The 21,082-nt window shown below is 43.2% G+C and overlaps 1 protein-coding gene and 1 long non-coding RNA gene across 2 annotated transcripts in view; one reads left to right on the top strand and one right to left on the bottom strand.

Annotated features, from left to right (window-relative positions):
• LOC121276211 overlaps nt 1-7,710 on the bottom strand; it is a 57,935-nt gene extending 50,225 nt beyond the window's left edge. Inside the window, exons 1-3 of the long non-coding RNA XR_005942630.1 lie at nt 7,580-7,710; nt 2,052-2,138; nt 856-991 (exon numbers count right to left, since the gene is read on the bottom strand). This is a non-coding gene — a long non-coding RNA (uncharacterized LOC121276211). The remainder of the gene's footprint in view (nt 1-855; nt 992-2,051; nt 2,139-7,579) is intronic.
• The window catches only part of LOC121276210 (collagen alpha-1(XXVIII) chain-like), a 328,458-nt gene that overhangs the window by 231,014 nt on the left and 76,362 nt on the right, over nt 1-21,082 (top strand). The window contains exons 21-22 of the mRNA XM_041184378.1: nt 2,739-2,810; nt 13,357-13,425. Of these exons, the coding sequence (XP_041040312.1) occupies nt 2,739-2,810; nt 13,357-13,425 (141 nt within the window). The remainder of the gene's footprint in view (nt 1-2,738; nt 2,811-13,356; nt 13,426-21,082) is intronic.

The raw sequence follows: 21,082 nt of genomic DNA, 5'->3' as shown, positions 1-21,082 counted from the left end.
ACCTGTCCTGCCACTTTCAATGATCTATGCACATATACTCCCAGGTCTTTCTGCTCCTGCACCCCCTTCAAAATTTCACCCCTTATTCTATATTGTCTGTCCATGTTCTTCCTACCAAAATGCATCACCTCACAATTTGTGACGGCTGGTCTTCCAGCTGAAGCAATATTTTTCAGTTTTGAGATTTGCTATGGAACATGACATTTTAGCTTAGTTCATGCTCCCAGTAGCCTCCACTCTTTGTTGTTTTCAAAGCCAGCAACTTTGTTGCATGAAAGGGTAAATTTAATGAAAATGCATTCCATGTACAAAACGTTGCTTGATGAAGCACATGAACACATATTGGGATATTTGGAATCATGCCTGATTTCCCAGTATATGCTCCCAGCAGGTAATACTCTATGCCACAGATCAAAATTCATAACATTTAGTCATAGTAATCAGGTTACCATTGCAAATGCACAATTGATACAAAGGATCTTACAGTAAAATAAAGTATTGAACCAAAAATGTGAGTGTAGTTATTTTCAGTTGCACATACAAATGCAGTATTAATAAGATTTGAAACATTTAGGTTGATTTTCTTCCCTACCTGGCAGACATATGCACTTGAACTCACAAGCACTCTACCTGACTTCCCAGGATTGGAAAATGCCACAATACAAAACCCAGCACAAAAGAAACTGAGACTGGTGTATCATTTAACTCTGCTTTGCACCAGAGAAGTATCATCCAGACTTAAAGCAGAGGAAAATTGCCCCTACATGATAATGATTAATTATGTAACTGCTCAATTATCTTCGTACCACACAGTTAAGGAGCACTTGTCTTAAAATGGTATGCCGTTTCACTTACTGCTCTCTTCGGTTCCGGAAGCTAGTGACTTGTGGTGATACTGATTACTTGTCCAAGAAAAATGTCACTTGATTTGTCCCAACTTTTTCATCAGCTGCAGTGATCTCAGTTCCCTTCCTTTATCTAATTTGCATAGCTGCACTTTGTAACAAAAAGAAAAATTAACTGCAAATGCAGGAAATCTGAAACAAAACCAGAAAATGCTTGAAATATACAATAGGTCCATCAGAAGTAGTGAAGAGAAAGGATGGGTTAATATAATCCTTCACCAGAACTAAAAACTAAAAGATAAGCAACCATTTAATAGGATTGGTGGGGAAAGGGTGAAGGACAAGGGGCAGACTACAGATACTCGAGTCACAGAGAAAAAATTTAAGGACTTAATGGCCTACAAAGTACATAATAGACAAGCAGGGAATTGTTAAATGATATAAAAGATCATCTCAGCGAGGCAATTAGAAACTTTGAAAGGACAAAAGTGCAAATAGCTAAGAATATGAAAAGGCATTCAAGAGGCCATGATAAGGAAAAAGGATGTAGTTGGCCAAAAGGAAAAAAACTTGAAGATGAAAACATAAAAATGAAACATGCTGTAGGTCCTCCAGTTCTGAAAGGAGTTCTTTTATGCCCTGTTCTCAGTATTTGAATTTACTCTTCATTGTGGTACAGCCACCAATGTACAGCTTAACAGCTGTCCTATAGGTTGGTGTGAGTGTATGAAAGCTGCTGCCAAGATAATCAGATTTTTTTAAAAATTCATTCCATTACCTTAAGGATCCATTGCTCTTTATTCATTATCCTAAACTCAAATATGTATTTCTTTTGTACTTAACAAGAGCAAATAAATGCAATATTTACAAGTGATCATATCTAATCTGGGAGCCACACATTTAACCTGTTTTACAGGTTTAAACGTGACAGGGCAGGTTTTGCAGGACTTGGGAAAGTTAAGTGCCCTTAAAACACTGCTAGTGGGCCAGGTAGAGCAGGAGTGCTTTCCACCAGCCCTGACAAATTTATCTTATTCCCTTGCATCGCACTTTTCATCTAGAGAATCCCCCATTGGATTGGGCATCAGACCACTGTAAATAATGGATCTGACCACGTGCTCCCCAGGGCCAAATCCCCAACTTAACGTCTGGGTTGGACCCCTTCTCTTCCCCACATTCCCACTAATATGACAGCAGGTTCCTTACCTACTTCTGTCACTCTGGCTCCTCTGGAGTGCTTCCTGCTCACCTGAGGTCAACCTTGTCAATCAAGCTGGCTTCCAGGCAGGGAACCTGTTAAAAAAAATCAAATTTCAGGTTCTCTGACCAAAACTCTTCCTCTCCGCTTGAGAAACCTGCCCCTGTCGATATCGGGGCCATATTGATGGTTATAGTATTAGACCAAAATGAAGTGAATTCCATTTGAAACAATTGGGACTTGACATTTCTTCAGATTCATTTTAAGGTGTGTGCACAAACTGTGAAACATGTTGGGATATTGCATTTAGTGCAGTGCATTGCCAATTGGCTCCTGTCACATGCGTCTTATGCAGCCAATAGCATCCCCAAAGTAGATTTCCTGGATTTGCTAAGGCTGAAAAGTAAAAGTGTGTTCTTCCAGCTGACATTAGAGTGTCTGGCAAAGTCCCCCCACTGCATTGAGGATGCATGGTGAGACATATTTGTCCATGCAGCCGACTAAACTGGCATAATCACAGCATTTGAGGGGCATGATATGAGAGGATTATTCAAAATACATTTCAGCAAGGAGTGGCAATAATGTAGAGAAATTCTTCTGCTGATTTTAGTTGAGGTGGTGTGTAAGTGTGTTGAAGTGGATTTGTGTTTGTAACTGGAACAATTTGGCATTTAGGTTATCTTGCTATTTTCCAGGGTGAGCCTGGTAAAAGGGGACCCAGTGGCTTTTTTGGACATCCTGGACCAACTGGACCTGCCGGACCTAAGGTAATTTCCTTTACGTTGGCCTGATCTTTTACTATTTGAAAAACAAAAAGAGATAATATGCTGATACCAGTAGCATATCATAGAACTATCCATGTTATGTTCTATTTTTAGTTAGTATTTCACTGTAAATGAAAAAAACCCATTTAGGAATAATATTTGAATCATTAATTTAAGCAGCTGGAAAGTCATTTGCAATTTTTGCCTGAATTTTCAACATATGATTCTATGGCTTGGCTGCCCCTGAGAAAGTGAAGTTAGATAATGTTTAAAGGATCATCTCTAATTTAAGAAAATTACTAAAAAAATTTAATATATGTAACTTGTCAAGATTGATTACGACCACTGTTTTTGCCTTATTTCCATGACTGGAAATTGAATATAAGGATAATTTTCTGCTCCCAGCATAGAAGACCAGGAGCATGTATCCGAATATTGGGTGGGAAGAATTGTGCACATCTGTAACTCAGCTGGCCTAATGCTATATCCAGATCTATTAAAGAAGAGGTTGCATTGCATAACTGCCATTCAATGTTCAGACCTGAAAATGGAAAAGCAGAAAATGTACCCTACAATGTTTCTTTATTTAGCCTAATTTTCCTTGCAGTTCTCATTGCCTGTTAACACTTTCATTACAACATTAATCGTGGAGCTGATTAGTCGTTGAGCAGGGATTGGGCTGGGAGAAGAAATCAGAGGAATAGTTACTCTTGCATATTTCCTAGAATGGTAATCCTGGAATTTAAGAATGGTACTGACAGAAACAGTTATCCTGCCTGCAACTTCCAAAAACCTTTCCTTACAGAAATTCAATAATAACGTTTTTCACTTTTAACAAGAGAAAAGCAATATCAAGGGATGTAGTAGGGCAACTTAGTGGGATTGGGTGAGGGCATATGACCCATTACTACTTAGGCTGCAAAAGTGTTAAATATGTTTTTCGCCTCAGCTTTTACCAAGGAGGAAATGGGTAACTTATTTCTTCTGGAAAGGTGATTAGGGGTTGTTACAAGGTAAGCTGTGATGCTATTCACATAACTTTAAGAGCTTTACAAACTTAGGGTAAATAAATCACTGGAACTAGATAAGATGCACTTGAGAATTCTTAAAGAAATAAGGGTTTTGCAATTGTAAGGTTCATAAGATTGCTATGTTTTGACTGTATCTTTTGGTTATAAGATTATTATATTTTGGGACAAATGAAAGGGGTCATGTCACATGTACTGGAGTCTGCCTGACAATAAGCCTGGTTGCCTTAGAGATTAAAGGGACTCAGTTTGTTTTATTGAGAGGTAGGTACGCAGTGAGTGGATCCTGAATCTCCCAAAGTCCCTGAAAGGTGTTATAGTTGTCAAGTTGTAAACAGTTGTGTTGGAAACTATCCCTTTATTTTTAAGATGAAAGAATTGGGATCAAAGATAACTGATCAGCATTTCTACTTAGGTACAAAGCTAATATGTTTCTCATTGCCATGGGGAAGAGGTTAGAGGAAGCCATTTTGGAATCAGGTTACAGGCTTCCCTATAAACCCATGAATATTACAGACAGAGAGCAGTTGCAGTTTTGTCTTGTGTGGTCTATAGCCAACTGAGAGGTAGAGATCAAGAGAGAGAATCTCCCAGGCTTGCACCTTAAGCAAAGAAAATGCTGACTTTATCATTCGCCACACAGAAAGCCGGTGGGAGCTCAAGCTCAGGTTGAAAGATCAAGTTCGTGAGGAGTTAAGGAAGCTGGAAGATTTGCCCAGCTTGGAGCTAGAGGAAAACAATCCACAATCATAGTGAGAGATAGTCCTGGGATTAAAAGTTACCTGGCTGGGAAAGCAAAAAGGAAGCAATCTATTGGAAGTAGGAGCAACAGTGAACTGTTTGTAGTAGAAACCATAATGCTGTGGAGAGTGCATTGAGTGATAAGTAAAAATGAACCATTTTTTTCTGTAGTTTAAAGTGTAAACTGCCTATGAAAATAGATTAGTTTTTAGTGTTTAGTCATTAGTTGGTCATTTGTTATGGTAGAAGTTTTCTTTCAGCTTTTAAATGGATGTTCAAATTTCTCTTTAAGCTTTATCACTTTCTACAGAGGTCATAACAAGGAGGGACTTGCAGGAAATCTGACACAAAACTTTAATAAATCAGTGAACACTGAAGTGGTACCTGCAGACTGGAAAAAGCAAATGTTGCTTCTGTATTTTTCTAAAATAGGAAAAGTGACCCAGGAAACTACAGGCCAATGGGTTTGATGTCAATTGTGGGTAATGTTATGGAAATTTTTATTTAACATAAGATCATAGAACATCTGGATAGAAATAAAGTTATAAATAAAAGCTGTTGTGAGTTTATGGAAATTAACAGATTAGCTCTGGTTGGAGAAATTGGGTGAGGTGCAGTTATGTGATAGAAAAATATCACTGAAACTGAAAGGAAGAATCTACAAGATATTTGTGTGACCGACTTTGTTATATTGTTTAGAAACTTGGGTAACATCAAGAAGAGAGGAACAATGACTGGATACTAATGAGATGCAGATGCTGAGATGGATATGTGGAGTAATGAGAACGGACAAGATCAGGAACCAGCACATGAGGGGGTCAGTAGAGGTTACGGGAACATCAAATAAAATAGCCGAGAAAAGATTAAAATGGTGTGGTCAACTGTTGTGGAGTGGAAATATGGTGAGACGAGTGATGGAGATAGGACTGCCTGGAAGAAGGAGAAAAGGAATCCCTGAGACCAGATGGAAAGATGTAGTGGTGAGAGAGTTAAGTGCAGCTGGATTGGGAGAGGAATGGGTGGCTGACAGGAGGAAATGGAGAAGGAAGGTTAACTGGCAATGTGGCGACCCCTAAAATCAGACAAGCTGAAAGAAGAGGAAAGCCATTATAGTTGGTAAAGGGGAGGTGTTGCCATTCATCTTGCTGGTTTTCTTTGAAGGTATAACAAAGGCACTTGATAAGATTAAGGCAGTGGATGTGATTTACTTTGATTTCAATGAGACATTTAATAAAATTACTCTGAAAGAGTAAAATTTAATAAAGTTACTCTGATAAAATAAAGTAAGGAGAAATCAATAGGAACATTTTAAAATGGATGTGTAATTGGCCGATTGATGGAACCTGAGGTATTGGTTTAACAATCATCTTGCAGATTGTTATCTGTTGGATCTCACAGGGGTTTCTTCTGTTTAATTTTTTTTACAAATGATCTGGAGCTAGGGGTCACAAGAACAGTGGCTGAATTTGATAATGATACAAAGCTAACGAAGCTGAACTAGAGTAACCTAAAGGAGGATTTGAAGATACTTGGGAATTGGGCAGACATGTGGCAGATGAAATTCAATATAGATAAATGCATAGTGCTTTATATGAGGTCAAAATTCCAGTAAGATATTGGCCCGTAACTTCTGCGCTCCCCAGCATTGGATTCGGGGGGTTCCCCAAAGATGCACTGGGGAATCCCTCTGGCAGGTTCCCAAGTAAGGGTTAGCATGGCAATTGTCCAGAAGTGCATGCTTCCTCTGGACAATTGCGCTGTGCTGGGAACCATCCGAAAGTGCAATTTAAATCATAAACTTCGGATGGTTCTGCCGGGATTATACCAATAGTTACTCAGAAAAACTTTGAAGAATTAAAACCTCTTCTAATTTCTGACCAATTATTGTAAAGAAAGACCCAGACTGACCCCACAGGCCTCCCCCCTCCTCTCTGACCTCCCCACCCCTCACCTCCTCCCCACTGCACCTTTGACCCCCAACCATCGCCTTGACCTCGGACCCTGCAACCATCCACCCCCGACTTCGGACCCTCTTCACGGCGCCCCCCCCCCCCCCCAACCCCGGCCCCTTCCGGCCTCGGACTCAGCAACCACCTAACACCCTAATGACCCTGGACCCCCCCTCCCCAATCTCGGACCCCCAACCTGGGACTTTCCCACCCCCCCGGACTTCTGACCGACCCCCCCCACTCCTCCATTCAACCCCTGGACCACCCCTCCCCCAGCCCCTGGACCACTCCCTCCTCAATCCACAGACCACCCCCCAACCACCCCAGACACCCCAAATCCTATATACTTACCTTAGTCACTTACCTTCCCCCGGCCTGTCAATTTCCCTGGTCCTTTAAACTTACCTACTTCCTTGAATACACTGGATCTAGATCTCGCTGGGGCCTTTTGATGCTGGCCCCCAAGCAGCTCCAGTGAATGCAAGTGTCAACATTATTTTTAAGCCCAGGTAAGTAGGTATTTATTTCTCCTAATTTCTGCAGGCCAGCACTTTCCAACGCTAGTTGGAGGTTACGGCCCACTATGTATATGGAAAGAAAATAATGTACACGTAAAATGAAAGATCTAGATTGATTGAGAATAAATTGAAGCTATCACAGCAATGCTTGGCAGAAACAAGCGAAGCAAGTCCGATGTTGGGATATATTGAAAGGTCACTATTGAGCAAATACAGGTATCACCCGATTAAAGTATGTTCTAATAACACATTTTTGTTTTAGCATATTTGGTAAATTAGGGACGTTCCCCAAATAGCACTGTTGTCATTTTCGTTTTAGTACAGTTACTGAGCATGATTAGTCTTTTTAAAAACAAACTGCCACTTCGCCATCCCCCCCACTCGCCACTACCCTCCCGACCCTCTTGCTCGACAACCCACCCACTTTGCCATCTTACTCCCTGACCCTCCCGCTCACCAACCCTCCCACTTATGGCCTCACACACCTGCCGACTCTCCTGCTCACCAACCTCACACTAACCAACCCGCTCGCTTACCAATCCTCTCGCTCACTCCTCCTCTTGCTGCTGACCCTTCCGCTTGCTGACCCTCTCGCTTGCCATTCCTTCTGCTCGCAATCCTCCCGCTCGCAAGTTCGCTGACCCTGCCACTCACCGATCCTCTCTTTGCTGCTTCGTCTGCTCACCAACCCTACTGTTTGCATGACCCTCCCACTTGCCACCACTCCCAACTCACCTCCCTCTCTTGACTCGCCCCCTCCCCTGACCCATTGCCTCTCCCAACTCATTGCTTCCCTTCCTAATCCTCCTGCTCATCACTTCCATCCCCGACCCTCCTGCTCCCTCCAACTCGCAGCTCCTGTCACTCTCTCCGTCTCGCTGTCCCGTCCAGGCCCTCGCTCACACCAATGGTTAGAGAGAGGGAATCAGTGAGCAAGAAGGAATGCCAGAGGGATGGAGTGAGCAGGTGGATCAGCAAGCAGGAGAGTTGGGAAGAAAAACGGCAAGTATGAGGGTCAGGGAGCATGAGAGGTGGTGTGTCAGAAGAGGTGGTGAGCCGGAAGGGTCATCAAGTGGGAGGGGCAGCAAGTCGGGAGAGCTGACAAGCAGGAGAGTCAGCGAGTGGGAGAGATGATAAGTCAGGAGAGGTGGTGAGCTGGCAGGTGGGAAGCAACAAGCAGGAGGTAAATTAAAAGAGTAAATTAGTAAGAGTTAGTAAAAGTGGGTAAGAGGATTTTGGGGCCAGGAATGTTTGAGGCAGTCAAAATGTTTTTAATGTAAAAATTACAGATCAGGAGTCTAACCCACTCTTATTGGATGTTTTCTTATGGATAAGTGATCTTCATTTAGCACATTTTCGTTTTGCACACTTTTTTCAGGAACACATTAGGGGTGCTCAGAATAATATATACAGCTCCGATTGCCACAGTACAAAAAGGATATTGCAACCATTGAACTGATACTGAAAAGAGCAACTAAAACGATTGAGGGGATGAACGGTGGCTTATGGGGGGCTGTTATATAAATTAGACATATTCCTACTGGAAACATGATGGTCAAGGAAGTGGCAAACTTGCCAAAGCTTTCTAGGAAGTGTCAAAGTAGTCAAGGAACTGCCCAAGGATACTAGGTAAATTGGCATTGAGGGGATAAGAGCAAATGGTGGCAGGTGAGGCATATAAGTTGGCATTGAGGGTATAGGGGTCATGGGAGTGGGTAGGGGGCACTAAGTTAGCATAGGGAGTATGGAGGTCATGGGAGTGGGTAGGGGGCACTAAGTTGGTGTGGGGGCCATGGGGGTGGGCGAGGGGGCGGTGGTGGGTGAGGGCTGGAGGGATGTTCTTTGTTGATTATTATTGTTGATTTATTTAAATGTAGTGCCGGAACACAGAGGCAGGCCTTGTGCCCAGCCTGCCTTCCTACCCAGCAGAAATTTTTAAAGTTTGTGTTTGCTGAGCCCGGATATCTTCCAACTGGGCCTTTGTTTTCAATTCCTACCCTCTTTCACTTTCACTTGGTCCATCTCTGACTCTTCCTTTCTGTTCCCTGACTTCTCTGTCTCCATTTCTAGGGATAGTCAATCAGAAAATATTCACTGTAAGCCCATGGACTCCCATCCCCGACCCTCCCGCTCCCTCCAACTCGCAGCTCCTGTCACTCCCTCCCTCTCGCTGTACCGTCCAGGCCCTCGCTCACACCAATGGTTAGGGAGTGGGATTCTTTCTCCCACTTTCTCCCACCCATCTCCTATAAAGACACTATTCCATTCTCCCAATTTCTCCGTCTCTGCCGCATCTGTTCAGACAATGCCTTCCACTAACACTTCTGATATGGCTTAATTTTTCCTCAACCAAGGAGACCCCCTCATCCTTGTAGATGGGAGCCCTTGACCGTGCCTATTCTATTTCATGCAGCTGCTCTCACCCCTTCCCCTCTCTCCCAGAACCATAATAAGGCACCCCTTGTCCTCAACCTTACACCCCACCAGCTTCCATATTCAATAGATCATCTTCTGCCATTTCTGTCACCTCCAGCATGATGCCACCACCAAACACATCTTCCCCTGCCTTCCCCCTGCAGCATTCCGAAGAAACTATTCCCTCCACGACACCCTGATCCACTCTTCAGTCACGCCCAACACCGCTCATTTTCCTTTAGCACCTTTCCATGCAAGCACAGAAGATGCTCTTTTACCTCCTCCCTTCTCACTGTCTGTGGCCCTAAAAAATCCTTCTAAGTGAAATAGCAATTTACTCATACTTCTGTCAGTTGTGGTTCCTCTACATTGGGAAGACCAATGCAGACTGGATAACAGCTTTGCAAAACACCTCTGTTCAGTCTGCAAGCATGACACTGATTTTCCTGTCACCTGTCATTTCAGTTCTCCACCTTGCTCCCACTCTGACCTTTCTGCCCTTCACCTGCTACAGTGTTCCAATGAAGCTCAACACAAGCTTCTCATCTTTTGACTTGGCACTTTACAGTCTTCTGGACTCATTGGGCTGGATTTTACAGGAGGCGTACTCCTGGTCCCCTGCTATCAACCCATACCAACCACACCCCCCAACTTAAAAGCTGATCAGAAACTAATCGACGAAGAAAGCATCCATCACACAGCAATAATACACAACAGGTGGCAACAACTAGAAAAGTGTGGGACTTCCACCCCTCACTAGGAGGATCTGATTGGCTGGCAGCTCCATCAGTCTCAGTAGTGCCAGAGCTCAGTAGTGGGCGCTGCGGGATTGCAAGCAAACCCAGAATGAAGGCCCCAGTGGATCCTGGACTCTGATATTGGTTGGGGAGGGATCGGGCACCTTGAGGGTTGGGGGGATGCAAGGAGGGATTGTGGGGGTGGGTTTTGCAGTGCAGTTAAAGAGGAAGGAAGTGGGGGATTACTGTCTTCGGGTGGGGTGACCCCGATATGAAAAGGGAATCTCCCTGAAGATAGTACAACCCTCCCTTCCCACCCTTTTAAAAACATTTTTGAAAGAACAGGTAGCCCCCTCTTACCCGCCTGCCCACACCAACCATGTTATGGCATGGGCAGCGTAATATTGAGGTCAATTGGCTTGTATACAAGCTCAATTAACCCTTAATTACATGTGGTGGGTGGGCTGCCAATTTTAGCACCTACCCATCCCCCATATTATGAGGGACAGCTAAAGGATGGGCGAGAAGACAGAGGTCTAGCCACCCCTCGTGTTTATGTGCTGCCCCTGCTGAAAACACACCCAGTGGGAGCCATAAAATCCAGCCTGTAGAATCACAGAATCACAGACTCAACATTGAGTTGAATAAAAAGATAAAAAGATAAAAACAAAAAACTGCGGATGCTGGAAATCCAAAACAAAAACAGAATTACCTGGAAAAACTCAGCAGATCTGGCAGCATTGGCGGAGAAGAAAAGAGTTGGCGTTTCGAGTCCTCATGACCCTTCAACAGAACTGAGTGAATCTTAGGAAAGGGGTGAAATATAAGCTGGTTTAAGGTGGGGGGAGGGGTGGGGGAGAGAAGTAGGGGGGGGGTGTGGTTGTAGGGACAAGCAAGCAGTGATAGGAGCAGATAATCAAAAGATGTCACAGACAAAAGTATTTCCATTATTTTTAAATCTTTTATGCCCTGCTAGCCTTTCCACCCTACCCCCACTAGAGCTGTACCTTGAGTGCCCTGCCATCCATTCTTAATTAGCACATTCATTTAGATAATATCACCACCTTCAATGCCTCTGTGTTCTTTTGTCTGTGACATCTTTTGATTATCTGTTCCTATCACTGCTTGCTTGTCCCTACAACCACAACCCCCCCTACTTCTCTCCCCCACCCCATCCCCCCACCTTAAACCAGCTTATATTTCACCCCTTTCCTAAGATTCACTCAGTTCTGTTGAAGGGTCATGAGTACTCGAAACGTCAACTCTTTTCTTCTCCGCCGATGCTGCCAGACCTGCTGAGTTTTTCCAGGTAATTCTGTTTTTGTTTTGAGTTGAATAACTTTAGATCATGACTTCTGCTGGTTTGGTTTTTTTTAGTTTCTTTCTTCATCCCTTTGCTTTGCATTTGGACAGGTGCTATCCTGCCATTGACATCTTACTTAGACACATGTTTTTTTTTCTATTCTTACCATGACTACTCCCTTTGAATTTGTTATATGAAACCTTTGGTCGTTTAATCAATTTTGCCCTATCTCAACATCTGCCTTTTGTTCTTTTTCTTACCATTCCCCCTTTCACTTACTCAAAACCTATTACATTAAACATTAAATTTTCTCAGTTCGGATGAAAGATCCCTGACCTGAAAAGTTAAATCATTTGGTCTCTCCTGCCATGAAGCTATTGATGTAGATAATATTATTGGAAAATATTTTTCTTTTAAAATAGAGGTTTAGCCTTAATTGGATTAAAACCAGCTAGTCTGGGTGCTCTGATGTATACTAGTTTTGAGAAGTAAACTGAGAGGTAGAGTGCATTTGCATTTTTTGAATAAAGCATTCTAGAACTGAGGTGAATTCTGGCACCTAGCTAGCAGAGACCAAGCAATATGTTTATATTACTAATAAAATTGGTACTATGAAAGGGGTTTTATTGTTAGAGAGTTGGAGTTCAAAGTGGCTGGTGATACAATGAGAATTTACATTCAGTGGGCTGTGCTAAGTATAACTTCAGCAGTTTTGTGTGTGCAAAGCAGAGGCAAAATAAGATCAAAGTAGCTGTAAGCCTACAACTGTCTCCACAGGAACCAAAGTGAAAGGAACCTCATTTTGCATTCGTAAGGTGAAAATGCTTTGCCTGGTGTCTGCTTAAAAATCTATGGGTTGCTGTTGCCTTAATGGAGGTTAGTTTAGTAATTTGTTAGAAGGTATGATAGTAGTAATTTGTAGCCATGTATATGTGTTTAGTGTGTTGTAACTTAATAAAAAGTTTCCATTAGTTTAATATTAAAAACCTCTCAAGAACTGGTGGTCTGATTCCTGAAATTTTAAATAACTCAGCTGTACAAAAGGCTTTCTCATAACACCCCACGGCCTGAAAGACCTCCTGAGTACTTCCAGCATTTTCTGTTTTTGCCCCCATCACTGTGGTTTTCCTTGTGTCACCTTTTGGTTTGTTTTACGCTAATTGATAAAGGTTGATTGCTATTATTGGTCATTAACTTTATTATCATTGTATTCACATGATTACCAGGATGGTAGAAAGGAAACCAAATGGATCTTGATCTTTTCTTGTTTAGCAATTCCTATATGCATTTAAATTAACTCCTGGTCAGGTATTTCTTTGCAGCTTCTACAAGATATTGGCCTTGAATTTCCTTGTGGTTGCCCTGATATCTACCATACCTTCAGCGGAGATTAGCAGAACTGTAGGAGTAATGGCTTAAACAGTGGTTTTCGATCATTTACATTATTACAGCACAGAAAATAAGTAAAGCCCTCAGAAAATAAATGAGAGGTATAAAGGCACAAATATGTTGGAAGGATTTTTTTCAAGGTGCCAGTTATGTTCATATTATTATATTCTGCATCATTGAGATGCTGTGATGAATGGGGCAAATTCATTTATCACTGCAACAGAAATATTAACCATCTGCCATTGCTGTTAGATCAATTGAAAGAGGAGGAAATTGTGCACTATACCAAAGTCTTGTTTTGACAGGGATGAAGGATTCAAAATAAATGTTAATATAGTGCTGAAAAATGAAAGTATTTCACGTAAACATTGTTAAGTATTTTGTGACAGGTTTATGAATCTGTCTTGGAATGTCAACCAATGCAAATTTTGAGGAGCACTGCAATCATGTTCACTTTTTCTAATTTCAGGGGGAGCCTGGGCTTCGTGGCGAAGTTGGTTTTCCAGGACCAGTGGGAAAAGGATTTCCAGGGCCAAAGGTAAAAGAAAATCTAAGTGTTAAAATACTGACAGAATATAACAAATAGGGACATGTAGGATGCAAGTGAAGATAATCTGGATTAATTTAAACTCCAAACTTAGTTTTAAGGACATTTGAACTAAGCAGGCACTTGGAAAAGAATTGTCGCTGTTGTAAGTTTACTTAGGTTGAGATCTGAGGTTCAAATCTCAAGGCTATGGTGGACAGGTCAAAATTGCGGCATTTCTTTTATGAATTTACCTAAGTAAAGCTTCTATAGGATTATGGAGTAATTTCAACTATATTAAGATACATAGGGTGCAGTTGCATTAAAATGCCAGTCAGATGCTAATATCAGTAAATATCAGTTCTCAGTCAGGAGGCCCGAGTTATACTGTTAACTGTTTTACACTGTGCATAATGACAATGGCACTCTACATATGTATCTTTGAGCGTTTATGTATACAGATACAGAAAAACAGCATTCAGCCCTTCGAACCTGTTCCACCATTCAATTAGACCATATTTAATCTGTGCCTTAATTTATTTGTCTGCCTTTGTTCTATATTCCTTGAAATCTTTTTAAAAAATCTACTGATCTTAGTCCTGAATGTTTTAATTGACCCAGCATCCACAACCTTTTGGGAACTGAGTTCCAGAATTTCATTAAAAAGCGATTCCTGATTTCACCTCTAAATTGCTCATCTAATTTTTTTCAGGGTTAGGCTCAGAGCTCCATTTTTGGGGATCGAACATTTCTCTTGTAACATTAAAAATTGGAGTCATATTAAGAAGTCTCCAGGTAGTTCTGTGGGCTGTCTTGGCATTTTAAGATAAAAGTATTTTTGCCAGATTGGAGTCATTTATTTGTGGTGCAAATTCAAAAGAGTGTGAAACATTTTATTCAAGGTGATCTCTCAGTTCTCTTTTAATGAGTTAAATCCCAATCTGCGTCCTCAGTTACATTGCCACTTCTACATTGATGAGGCCCCAAAATATTTTACATTCACTTAAACGAACCACTTAATCGCAAACTTACATACCGTACCATAGACAGATTTTCACTTATTCTGCTCACTGGGCTATCAAGGATCAATCTGTTGTATCATCAGTGCAAGGCTTTAGTCCTGATTATAATTTCAGGCAAGTGGCAAGGGTGGAGCCCTTCAATTGTCTGGTCTCACTTATAAATACCAGGCCCAACTCCTGCCTTTCAGAAAGGGGCATATTGGTCACTGAGCAGTAATTTGAAGTGAGCGGTGGATGAGTGAAGATATCCAAAGATTGGATCAAAGGAAGTTTTGAAGAGACTTTTATAGGTGTTAAGAGCTGTAGCAAGATAGGGGGATTTAAAGAAAGAAGGAGGGAATGAGTTTTCATTTATATAGTGCTTTGCACAACCTCAGTATCCTTGGCTTTGTCTATAAGCCCCAACATGTCCACACTCCATTCTATCTCTGCAACCCTTTCCAGATTTATGTTCCAATATACATACCAGGAGTTTTATATCAGCCCTATTATTTGTCAGTTACTCCACTATCAGTAATAGAGTCCCTGGCTATCATGAGCCTAAGTCAGTTTCCAACATTACAACTGTGATAATTCTTCAAAAGTACTTTATTGACTGTGAAGAACTTTTATAACATGTGCAACATGTGATATTACATAGAATTTACAGCACAGAAACAGACCAACTGGTCTGAGAGAGAACAGACCAACTGGTCTGCTTTGCTTCCAACTGGTCTATGCCTGTATTTATGCACACGAGCATGTACACAATATTGTTCTTGGACAAAAATATTTTGGACACATTTTCTGCCAGTGTGGTCCTGGCGTTAAGCCTTACCCATCTGGAGTGCATATAGTAAATTGCACACACTTAGCTCATGACCTTCTATCCAGGGTCTGGACGCACACTAGGGCCTCTGGCACTTTCCCATAGTTGGAGCAGTGATATATAGACTATTTTGAACTCATAGCTACCCTGCCAAGATGTGCTCAATCTCTACAATGCATTTTTGAAGAGATTTTGAAAGGTATGTGCAACTATTTGCACTTCCCAGATTATGTTCAAAAGATGGTCAGAAGACTTAACTCTACATCTAATATATAATGTCAAACCCTGTTTGCTTGCACCCACAATTGTGAACAGTTCTACTTTTAATATTTTAGGCTGAACATCATTCTAAGTAATAGATTTGCAGTGCTCTACAGTAGATACATTCATGGGGCAAGATTTTTAAAAGATTGGGGTCCAGATCGGAGGCCAGAGGGCACTCAATTCATTGCCGCTTGTCTCTGTGCCAGTTCCCCACCATAATTCCAGCCCAGAACCATTTAGAAAGAGGTTGAGGACAGCATTTCCAAACAGAAGCCAACAAAAGCTCTTAAGTAGCTAATATAGGACCTTAAAAGGCCATAAAGGCCTCTTCCTGTCACTGCTAGCATTCTACCAGCAGTGAGGAGACTGTCCAGGAAGACCTGGGGCATCTCTGTGGCTCAAGGTGGGGGCCTCCTGGTCAGACATTCAGGGGCCCATAGAAGGCTTCCACTGGCAGCAACGATGGCCCTGGCTAAAAGACTCACCTTGCCCTTACCACAATCCCTCCCCTGCCTCTCTTCTCCATCACCGGGCCTTGCCTTATATTGGCCCCAGGGTGGCATTCGTGATGCTGCCAAGTGAAGTCCCAGCAGTGGCCACTGCTTGGAGGTTGGATGTTGTCCGTTAAAGGAATGGGGGGTCCTGATACCAGACAAGTACCTAGTTGCCATAGAATCAGGTCAGAGTTCCCAGAATCAACTACGGCAGAGTTGCGCCCGGCTTTCAGGCCTGCCCTCAGGGCCACCATTGCTCTGATAAAATACAGCCATAGGAAACACTTCTACGCACAAAGCATGGTAAAGTTTGGAACTCTCTTCCAAAAATAGCATTTGATTCCAGATCAATTATTATTTTAAATCTGAGATTAATAGGTTTTTGGTAACCAAGGCCAGAGTCTTTAGGTCAGTGTGCGGGGGTGGGCCCCACTCACCGACGCGAAGAATGACGTGCGGTGACTTTGGGCGTGTGTCCCGATGTCACCGAGCGTCATTCAGGTCTTCAGTTCGGCGGACATGCAGCGGAGTCGGCTGCCCGCCCGCCGAACTGTCAAAGGCTTATTAAGGCCATTTAAAAACTAATTAAAGTACTTAACTGAGCTGCCCGCCCAACCTTGGCAGGCAGGTGAAGAGCCCAGGCGGCCTTTGCATCTATCATGAAACCTCAACCGCGGGTGGGATAAGGTTTCATGAGGTTTTTAAAGTTTAATAAAAATTTTTAATAAAATTCATTGACATGTCCCAACTCATATGACACTGTGACATGAGGGGACATGTCTTAAAATTTTTTTTTTCTTTATTAAGATTTTTCAAAATCAAATTAATCTCCCTGATGCAGGCCTGTGCCTCAGGGAGATTTCTGCACTCTTTCGTGCAAGGCTTCAACTCAGCCTACTCCCCCTGCCTGCACAGGGAGCGCTCAGTGCTTCTGGGCATGTATCACGCCAATTAAGGCCCGTCCACACAAAATGGCAGTGCACACCAGCTTCTGTCCAAATTCTCCCCCAAAGGTATTAAGAGATCTGGAGCAAAGGTGGGTATATGGAGTTAGGTTGCAGAGCAGTTACAATCTCATTGGATGGAAAAAAAGGCTTGAGGGGCTAAATGGCCTAATCTTGATCCTATATCCCTGAATTCCTACATTCTATGTTCCTATCTGCAACTTCCTGGAACAAAACTTCCTGTAATGTAGGCCAGGTAGACATCCATTACCAGTGGCAGTTCAGGTCAGCACAGCCCGGAGTTTCTTTGCCTCCAGCTCCTTCCAGGGATCAGCTAGTGACATCTGTAGGATCTGCCAGTCAAGTCTAACAAACATCTTCTAATATCGGAGCAGATTCAGCGGGTGGCTTCTCTAAGGATTCAGCTGGTGAAAACTCTAGTGAAAACTTCCAGCTCTGATGCACAGAAAAGCTACAAAGCAGCTGCAAGAGCTCATGAGTGGTCACTGAGCTGGCATTGGGCTGATGAAGATGCAATTCAGCAGCCTTGACAGATCATAGGTGTTCTTCAGTATACACAGTAAAGGTGTTCCGAATGATAGTGGTTTGTTCTGCCTTGTACAACATAGAGTTGCAGAGGAGACTGGACCTGCAGGAAGAGGAAGGCAGTATCCATACTGCTTTTTCAGACAGGAAGAAGGATGAAGAGGAAGACCAATAGGAGGAGGGATTTCACATGTCTGGGATCCCTGCAGTCACACAACTAGCTGCCAGGGATGCCCAGGACAGCCTCAGACAAGCCAGATTCATTAACCTGAAACTCTGTAGCTGTGTGGCTCACCAATAGTGACCCTCTGGTTTTAGGAGTCCCGATGTCCCCCACCCCAAGACAAAGAATCAAAGCATTCACACAGTCGATAATCCATCTACTTCATTGATAACCATTGCTCATTTTCTACTTTAGTCGTACCATTTACCTCAAGGCTGATGTCCACTTGGCAGCCAAAGGGCAACATTGGGGATGATTGGTTAATAGAGACTTGAAATAAAGTTTATGATGCATAAACATAAACAATCAATTTGACACAGTAACACATTTGTATGTACCCATGTAATTCCCCTTCTGAAACCATAAAGTATTCCTCTTTCTTTTCCTATTACTTCTACCTGGTGCTACACTTTTGGCGTTAGAAGAACTAGAGGTAGGCGGCTCTTTCCCCTGCTCTGTCTGCCTAGATGCTTGTGATGTTCTTTGGTCTTCTGTGCCCATGAGAGCCCTGTCAAAGACTGTCCCACCTAAAGCTGATCATGGACAGACTCAGTCATCTAGACAGGATGCACATGTGGGGCAATGACTGACAGGGTGGGGGAAAGGGTGGATGAGTGGGAGTGCCTAGAGCAGAGTCATCATTTCTCCATCTTCCTTCTCAAGGCCACCCACACTTTCCTGCTAGCCAAGAGCTGGAGAACACTTTGCTGCACTTCAGTAAAGCAGAGTGGCCATGGAAAGGCTTTCTTCCATCCAATTTAAGTTGGTAGACTGAGTGTGCAGACCAGCATGCAGTCGGTCGCCTGTCACATGCGATTCTCCATGCAGGTGACCGCATTTTCCTTGGAGGTGGACATCAGCACAAAGGCCTAAGACATCATGGCACTCATGGTAAAGATGGACTCCTCCAGTCTTCCTCCAAGGGTGTGTAGGGCTTTTGGAAATGCTGACTAAACCTGACATATTTTCTTCTGCTGCTCTAGAATGGTCAATAATTCCCTAGGCTCAGCATTTGAATCCAGCTGAGCAGAGCTTGGAGGGTCCTTTGACCAATGTGGTCCTTAAGGGCCACTTAAAGATCTTTTCCCATTGCAGCTGTTATTTTACCAGTAGCGGGAACGTGGGCCCTTTACCACTTGGGGTGACTGTCAGGTATGCCTGGCAGCCTCCTTGCAGGCATTGGGAACAGGGGTCCTAATAGCCCACCACCCACCCTCAATAGCAAGGGCCAACCTCATGGGAATATTCTCCCTGCCCTCACCAAGCATCCCGCTTCCCAACCTCGCCAGGGCCAGTCTGTGGCCTCAGGGATCCCTCCCCTCTCACCTAGGTTCTGGGATCTACTGAATTATGTTGTTCCTAGCTGGGTGTAGTTCCAGCAGTGGCCATCACTACTGGTGACACTGCTGGGACTGAAGGGCTTCCTGTCCTCCAATTGGTCAGCAGCTCTTGGAGCTTGAATCTCGTCCTTCAATGGACTGGGAGCCCTAACGGCAGGCAGTGAATTGCCTGATGAGCATAAATTCTGGTCAGGACTCCCAGGAGCAGCCAAGGTGGGGTTGACCCCAAATTCCCGGCTGGTAGTTGGGATCACCGCCACCACATAAAATCCCAGTCACCATGTGATAATCCAGCTACTGCCATGGATCTCCACCAGTGTATGTGTATCTAAGCTGGTGGATGGTTCATGTGAGTTATGCAATGGTGCATTCTCAGAATGTACTTCTTCAGAGTGTGCTAGGTCCTCTGAGGACATCTGTCTCTTCCAGCACCAGCTGCTGCATCACGAAGGACACGTGGGAGATAGAAGACATAAATTAGAACTGAAATAGGAAAAGAGTTCAAAGTCATCATGATGCTAATGTTCATAATTTAGTTACAGGTGCCAGTAAGTCAATCTAAGTGCTTGTTGTGTGATATATTATTGTGTGTTATCTAATTCTGTAGCCAGGTATCTAGATGACCCCCACCTCTCCTTCTCCAATGGCCATGCACTTCACCACTCTACTGATCTCCATTGCCTCCTCTTCTGTAGTGATCAGGATGGCAAGGACTAAAGGGTCAACTCCAGTTCTCTATCTCTTCCTGTTGTTGCGTTCTCTCTCCTGCAAGGAGAGAAAGCAAGAGAGTTATGAGTGTGAGAAATTGAATGTGTTGGGAGGATGAAAGGACAATGCTTCTGGAGGGTGACTATGAGGGATGGTGCAAGATGGAAATAAGATGAGAGTGAATGTCAGTAATGGCTTTTCAGGTGGGTACATGAGGAGATGCCTCGAGAGAGAAGGATGGGAGGAACAGCAAGATTGCGTTGGTCTGAGGAATGCGGCAGGAGATGGCTGGGAAAGTTAGAGTGAGGGGAGTAGTGCTTGAAGGTGGCATGCCACTCACCTTTCCTATCCTGATGAAGTCTTTGTACCTCTTTCAGCATCCACATTCATGCTGTTCACCTCCTCCGTGACTTCCAGCCATGCCTGCTTCCCCTCAGAGGCTGGACTCTTTCTCCAATCTGCCAGGAATAGTATTTCTCTGAGGGCCCGTGCAATGTTCAGCATTACCTGCAGGGATGTCATGGAGAACCAGCGATGGATGGTGGGCTGGTGACCTTCTTACACCAACACTCCATCAATATTGTTCTTGACACTTGCAGAATGAATCAATCGTGAGCCCTACTCGAATCCCTTTAAACACTGAGGCCTGAACAGTCAGTTGTGGGTTATGATCACACCCAGCTGTTCCAATTAGTCAGGAAACCAGAAAGTGGAATGCTAATATCGTGTCCAAGTTAAAAGGCCAGAGCAAAATCCACAACTTGAATTTTCAGATTCCTGACCCACTGCCAGCATCCCCCACTGCAAGCAGATGCAGAAGCTAACATTCTGCCCAAAGGAAACAATAGAGGATCAGATTTGAACAGTTCAGAGTAAATATCGTGCACGCAAATGAAAAAAACATGAAGCTCTAAGAAACTTATTTTCTGGATTCAAGAGCATTGTTTTACCTCAACCTCCTAATAAAACATTTTGGTAAATTAAGAGTGTAGTATTTACAATTCTGTCACCATACAGTATTTGCTATTAAAGTTAGCAGAGATTCAAATTGCATGAGGAATGATCATAATCGATGACTCCACCCAACATCAGGTGTGCTGTAGTGGAAATGCTGAGAAAATCAGACACGGAGACCAACTAGCCCCTCCACACTTTGACTCCATTTATGTTCTTTTATTCAGCTCTAGCTCCCGCTAGTTTCTCTCTCACACTCTGGCTGGCTCCTCCTTAGTGGTGGGAATCTCACTTGGAGCTTGCATTGTAAATGACCCATAACTGAGGGGAGTGGGAGGGATTTGCTAAAATTATGCTCAATCGCTC

Source organism: Carcharodon carcharias, chromosome 3 (genome assembly GCF_017639515.1).
Source record: "Carcharodon carcharias isolate sCarCar2 chromosome 3, sCarCar2.pri, whole genome shotgun sequence".
NCBI lineage: Eukaryota > Metazoa > Chordata > Chondrichthyes > Lamniformes > Lamnidae > Carcharodon > Carcharodon carcharias.
The sequence above is the reverse complement of the archived record's forward strand: the minus strand, read 5'-3'. Positions and strand labels throughout refer to the sequence as shown.